Here is a 6,454-nt window from a genome sequence, read left to right as displayed (position 1 = left end):
CCCGAGGGCAACTCCTCCTTTCCCCAGGGCAGCCTCCCGTTCCCCAGGGCAACTCCTCCTTTCCCCAGGGCAGCCCCCCATTCCAAGGGCAGCCCCCCATTCCCCAGGGCAGCCCCCCATTCCCAGGGCAGCCCCCAGTTCCCCAGGGCAGCCCCCAGTTCCCCAGGCAGCCCCCAGTTCCCCAGGGCAGCCCCCAGTTCCCCAGGGCAGCCCCCCGTTCCTCAGGGCAGCCCTCTGTTCCCCAGGCAGCCCCCCATTCCCAGGGCAGCCCCACATTCCCCAGGGCAGCCCCCCATTCCCCAGGGTAACCTCCTGTTCCCCAGAGCTCAGGGCCCCAGTCTCACACCTGGGCTTTCTCCACCGACTCGCTTCTCTTGAATCCCTTCCGTTGCCGCGCCTCGTACTCCTCAGCCTGCTCCTTCTGTGGCACAGGAGAGTATCTGGGTGCTGAGCCACCCCTTCCCGACCTGTCCAGCCCTCCTGCCCCCTCCAGCCCCCTACTGCCCCATCCAATCCCTTCCAGAACCATTCTGCCCCCTCAGGTCCCTTCTGCCCCCTTTGGCCCCCTCCAGACCCACSGGATTGATGTGGCAATGGAGGGTGAACGAGGAGGAAGCCCTGGATTTGGGAGGGAGGCACAGGAATTYTGGCCTTGGTGTCATGGAATGGTTGAGGTTGGAAAAACCCTCTGAGAGCATCAAGTCCAACTGTTCCCTAGCACAGCCAAGGCCACCATTGACCCATGTCCCCAAGTGCCACATCCCCACAACTGTTAAATCCCCCCCATGGATGGAGATTCCAGCACTGCCCTGGGCAGCTGTGCCAGGGCTGGACAACCCTTTCCATGAAGGAATTTTCCCAATATCCAACCTGARCCTCCCMCTGTGCAACCTGGGGCCATTTCCACTTGCCCTGCCCCAGGTCCCTGTCCCCTCCACCATGGATAAACCACTCCTAGGGCCAACACTGGAGCTCACCCATTGCTGCTGCTCCCTGTCCCTGTTCTCAGCCTCCTGTTGCTGCTGGAGTCTCCTATGGGGACAAACTGAGGTTAAAACTGAGGATTTGAGACCTCACCCGATTGCAGGTCCCTGGGRATAGCACAGAAAGGCCATCCCTCACTGTGGTAATGTTCCCTCACTTGAGTGCCAGACAAGRAGCTGGTCACCCTTGAGAGAGGAGCATGAGAGGGGCAGGAGCTGCTCCAAACAGTGGGATCATTACAAGGAAATCTCTTCCTTGGGGATATGGACATGAGTATCTTGATATGGGAGCTGGGCAGATTTCCCTGGAGTCGTCCCTGTGTGGCTTGGAGCCCCCTGGACCTCTGACACCCCAAAAATAGGGGCCACAGSTGTCAGGGAAGAGTTTGGGAAGCAAAAGGAGGAGTAGTCCTGAAGCAGGATCCATGCGCAGGGAGACCCAGGCATGATGATGGACAAGCAGCCTTGGGGGTTCGCCAGGGAGATGTTCCTTCCACACCTGGAGCAAGATCCCTTCATATCTATTCTCCTGGAAGGCAATTTCCTGGGATTGCAGGAATTCCCACAGTGGGGAATGCATGGACATGACCCACCATTCCCAAAGGAATAAACCTTGCTGGACAGGCAGCGACAGAGACACCCGGCACTACAGAGATCCCATAGAGCAGCATGAGCTCTGGGAATCATTCCCAACAAACACCCCACTCACTTCTGGGCTTCRATTTCACTGGATCTGGCTTTAAACATCTGCTCCCGCCCCGCTGCCTCCTGCAGCTCCCGCTCGCGTCGCTCCCGCTCCAGCCGTTGCCGCTCTTCCTCCGCCCTCCTCTTCTCCTCCAGCCGCCGGTTCTCCTCATCCTTCTGAGGGAAGATGGGCATAAAAAATTGGGGTTCTGGGCTCAGAGGTGTGGGKTCACACTGCTAGTGCTTGGAAACCCTGGCCCTCTGCATCCTGGGGCATCTGGCAGGTCCCAGGGGACACAGCGTACCCCAGAGCACACAGGGGATCCTGGGGCTCATGGTGGGTCCCAGGGGACACAGCGTACCCCAGAGCACACAGGGGATCCTGGGGCTCATGGTGGGTCCCAGGGCACTTATCCACTCAGAAAGTTCACACGTTATTGCTTAACTCCACAAAACCCAATGTGAAAAGGAATGAAACAGGAAGTAGCCTTTGGAGAGGTCAAAAAGCAGTTTCCTCACCCAAATGGGGTTTGTTGGGAGCTGGGATGCAGCCCAGCCATCTGCCAGGAGAGCCAGGATACAGCCCAGCCATCCACTGGGAGCTGGGGTGCATCCCAACTCTCTCTCTCTGAGCCCACCCCAGCAGCCCTGAGCCAGATTCAGATGAGATAAAAGAGCACTTTCCCCTTCCAGACTCAGCCCCTCCTCTCTGAGCACCCCAAGGCAGTAGCTCTGTGCTTCCCTGAGCCCCAGATCCCTGATTCCAGGCAGGATTCCCCAATTCCCAGACAAGGAATAACCATGTGAAGAATAATCTCCAGCTAAATCCAAACATACTGTGCTCCAAGACATGCCTTCACTCACCTCTGCTTTGGCCCAGAAATTATCCTTATTGACCCGCTTGATTTCAGACATGGCATTTGTCTTCTGGTAGACAGAGCCCTGAGGGAGACACAGAGAAATCACCTATTTTGTATTTGTGGTCAAAAATCAACCCAAATCAGCTCAGTCTGGGACTTCTCTTAGAAGTTCCTATAACCTGAAGCTTTGTCCCAAAATTTAAAGAAGAGCTGGGTGAGGCCAGTGATGTGCACATTGCTAAAAATGGGGAACTGCCAGCCCTGGCACAGGTTGCTGCCCTATCCCTGAAAGTGTGAATGGCTAAGCTCAACAGAGCTCAGAGCAACGTGGTCTAGTGGAAGGTGTCCCTGCCCATGGCTGAGGCTTTAAGATCGCTCCAACCCAACCCAACCCACGATTCCAKGCTTCAAACCTGCCCACTGGCARTGGAAGCCATTCCCCCTTGTCCTGTCACTTGGTGCCCTGGTGCAAAGTCTCTGTCCAACTCTCTTGGAGCCCTTTTAGGCACTGCAAGGAGTTCTAAATTTTCCCTGGAGCCTTCCCTTCTCCAGGCTGAACATTCCACAGACATGAAAATGGCCAGGGCACCCCTTCCAGCACGGAATGATAGCGGTCCCAGACTTGCCCCTCACCTAGAGGGGCCCAAAAGCCCTTGCTGATTCAACTCACCACGGGAGCCTGAGGCCCCAAGTCCTGGAACTTGTTGCTCTCCTTGTGGAAGCTGTAGTTGGCCCCAGAGGCCTTGGCCACCTTCTCCATGATGAGTTCAGGCTCCACGTCCTCCTCTGCCCGGGCGTTGATGGTGACGTGAGCCCCCTGAGCAGAGRGAACCAGGATGGGGGTGAGGGGGTCACTCTGAGAGCCCACAAACCCACCACCCTGCCATGATGTGTCCTGTCTGTGCTCCCAGGGGAAGGAAAAGGGTTCTGGTGAGAAGGAGAAAATATCCAGAAGGATTTTTTTTTTTCCAGCTGATCTACTGGAAGGTGTCCCTGACCATGGCAATGGGGTAAAACTGGATGATCTATAAAGTTCCTCCAACCCAAACCATTCAATGAGCTCCTCATTTGACGAGTGAGAGCAAAAGGAGGAACAGACCTTCAGGAAGTTGGCCACGGTGCTGACATGGTTGGCGCAGGCTCCTTTCCGCACGTCATTGACACCTTCACCCGTCTGCAACGAGACACCACCAGGGCTGGCTCACCTGAACTCATCCAYGGTGCATTCACAGCTGCAGCACCTCGAGCTGAGCCCCTCTGCAGCTCTCTTGGAGCCCCTACAGGCACTGCAAGGGGCTCTGAGGGCACCACTCTGAGGGCACTGCACTAGCAGTGTGACCCCACACCTCTGAGCCCAGGAACCCCAATTCTCTGCCAGCCTGGCTCCAKGGCAGAGGGCTCCCAGCTCACTCCCAGTCACACCGAGCTCTGTCCCCACTCACCCAGTTGACRAGAACGTATTTGGGCAGCCCCGAGTTGGGATCCTTCACACGGCAGAAGCCGTACATCACCTTGCCACTGTTGAGCTCCTCCACCATCTCCTCCAGCCCCCCATCTGTCCCAGGAAGAAGAAGAGGGGGTGAGTCCAGCCCATTGCATSCAYGTYGTGGGAACAGCCAAACCCRCAGAGGCTGCAGCCTSCCAGCTCCATATTCCCTGGAGATTMTCCCCRTTAGATGTGGGGTTGTGGTACCCCATGAGTGTCTCAGAGCCCTSTGTTTACTCTGTAAACACATAACTTAATCATTTATCATCCACATGATCGTTTGGGAGCCAAGCCCTGGSCTTTTCTCACCCACTCCCATCCCCAGTAACCTTCATCACCCAGTTCCTCTTCCTCAGGCCTTCACTAACTCCAAACACAGATCCTGGAACTGCAACCAAGTGCAGCCATGACAGAGAAGGGGAAGGAGCTGCTCACACTCCCTAATCAATTAGAAGCTTTAATGAGAGCAGGCAGCTGCCACTTTGCCCACAGGTTCCTGCACAAAACTCTGCTCAGCGAGCACCAGGACAGCCAGGAAACACCTCAGTGAGGGTGGGAATGGTGCTGAGAAGTGGTGGAGGAACTGGCTGAGTTTTGTTCCTGCTTTCTCAAATGGGAAGTAGAAGGGGAACCAAAAGGGTAACATGGGCTAAGGTCCTGCTTGTCCACCACAAGAAAGCTCCTGCCTCAGTGCCTCCCGTGCTGTCACACCCACCCAGAGTGGTCTCAGTGCTGGTTTGGGGACTGGGGAGTGAATCCCAGAGGGAAAACCCCACACAGGGCTCGGGCAGGGGCAATGGGAAGGGAACAGCATTGCTTCCACTACACTAAAAAACTGCCAGGAAAGGAGRAAAAACACCAAAAATGCACACACTCATCGCAAAAATATTCCCCCAGACCACAGTTCCTCCTGCATTGGACTGTCTGAGCCCTGAAAAGTGGGAAAAGAGCCACCAGTCCTTATCACCCCTGGCAGGACCAACACAGCCCAACAYAGCTCGCTCCACTCTGCAGCATCACCCAGATCATTTCCTTCTCCCTATTAAATATTTATGGTTTGCCTCTAAATTTGGCTCCAAACCCAGCAGGGAAGTTGAAGGTTGGAAGTTTAAAGCTGGTTGGTGAGCACCAGCATGAAAGGACAGGATGGGAATGCTGGGGGGAGCAGGGATCTGCAGGGAACTCAGGGCACACCTTCTGCAGCTCCCCAAAACTCTCATTTGTGACTCAGCAGGAGTTTTCCTCAACAGAATTCCCCAGCACCAAACCCCTGGCTCCACAGGCTCCACCTGGAGCATCCCAGAAACTTCCACAGAGCTCCACAGCCTGAGAAAAATGCTTGGAAATAACAGAAGAAGCTGCGGAGGGATGAGAGGATGCAAATCCCAAGCATGGATGCGCTGCTTCCCAAAGGCTTCAGCTTCCCAGCCAGTAGTGTTTGGGTGGGAATCAGCAGCCAGATAAAAAATAAATAAAAAAGAATTGTGGGAATAAGGGAGTTGGACATGAGGAACTTTAGGAGAACTGAGTGGGGAGCCCTGGCWGAGCAAGTACCACGTGGTCTTGCCTAAATCTGGGATCTAAAATACTTCAGGGATGCAAAGAGCACACAAGACACAAACTTTGGATCTTTAGAAAATGAGGAAAATTAAATGAAAGGAGAACCATAGCTGCCAGTGAGGCTCTGCTCCACATTCCTCACTCYGTAACCACACCAGACATCCCAACACAGCCCCCACAGCTCCCACCCTTGTCCCATCACCAAGGGCACCCCCCAAAACACCCTCAAGAGTTAAAAACCACCTGACATCTGCCTGAGATGAGCCCAGGAAGTCCCCCAGACCCCTGGAAGGCCYGAGAGCCGTGGGAACAGGGGGACGRTCCCCCACATGCTCACCTCCGGAGCCRGCCACTCGCAGGTCATTGCTGTTGCCTTCATAGGTGAACAGAGCCCTAAAATTAAGGCAGAAAAGGGTGTTTTAACCAGCAGAGCATTCATCTGGGGTGTTCACACAACTCTGACACCTCCTGCAGTGCAGAGATCCACAGGGACCCCCACCCCACGCACTGCCCAGCCCACAGCACAGAACTTACTGATCCCCCCAGACACATCCCACAGCCCTGCCTCCCTCTATACACCCCACCCCCCAAGTGCCCCTATACCCCCTCACCCACCCCACACCCCTGACTCGCTCTATATTCCCCACATTCCCCCGAAACACACCCACACTCTGATTCCTGTCACCCCATGTCCCCCCAAGCCACCGACCCAGTCGCACATTTTTTCGCAGGCCCCTCACTCACACCGATTCCCCGTTTCACTTCCACCCCTCCCTCCCCTCTCCACCCCCTCAGATTCTCCTACACCCCCATCCCCCACCCCAAACAACCTCATCTCTCCTCAACACCCACATCCCTGCAAACACTTCACAGGCCCCCCC

The 6,454-nt window shown here is 55.6% G+C and overlaps 1 protein-coding gene across 1 annotated transcript in view; it reads right to left on the bottom strand.

Moving 5' to 3' along the window:
- LOC130586301 (drebrin-like protein) overlaps nucleotides 1–5,988 on the bottom strand; it is an 11,908-nt gene extending 5,920 nt beyond the window's left edge. The window contains exons 1-8 of the mRNA XM_057387081.1: nucleotides 5,911–5,988; nucleotides 3,970–4,082; nucleotides 3,627–3,701; nucleotides 3,198–3,344; nucleotides 2,532–2,609; nucleotides 1,693–1,844; nucleotides 978–1,032; nucleotides 347–421 (exon numbers count right to left, since the gene is read on the bottom strand). Of these exons, the coding sequence (XP_057243064.1) occupies nucleotides 347–421; nucleotides 978–1,032; nucleotides 1,693–1,844; nucleotides 2,532–2,609; nucleotides 3,198–3,344; nucleotides 3,627–3,701; nucleotides 3,970–4,065 (678 nt within the window). The 5' untranslated portion in view covers nucleotides 4,066–4,082; nucleotides 5,911–5,988. The remainder of the gene's footprint in view (nucleotides 1–346; nucleotides 422–977; nucleotides 1,033–1,692; nucleotides 1,845–2,531; nucleotides 2,610–3,197; nucleotides 3,345–3,626; nucleotides 3,702–3,969; nucleotides 4,083–5,910) is intronic.
- Between the last annotated feature and the right edge of the window lie 466 nt (nucleotides 5,989–6,454).

The sequence above is a fragment of the Malurus melanocephalus genome, unplaced genomic scaffold (genome assembly GCF_030028575.1).
Source record: "Malurus melanocephalus ecotype Western Australia unplaced genomic scaffold, MMel_1.1 scaffold_1127, whole genome shotgun sequence".
NCBI lineage: Eukaryota > Metazoa > Chordata > Aves > Passeriformes > Maluridae > Malurus > Malurus melanocephalus.
This window is presented reverse-complemented; position numbering and strand designations above follow the sequence as displayed.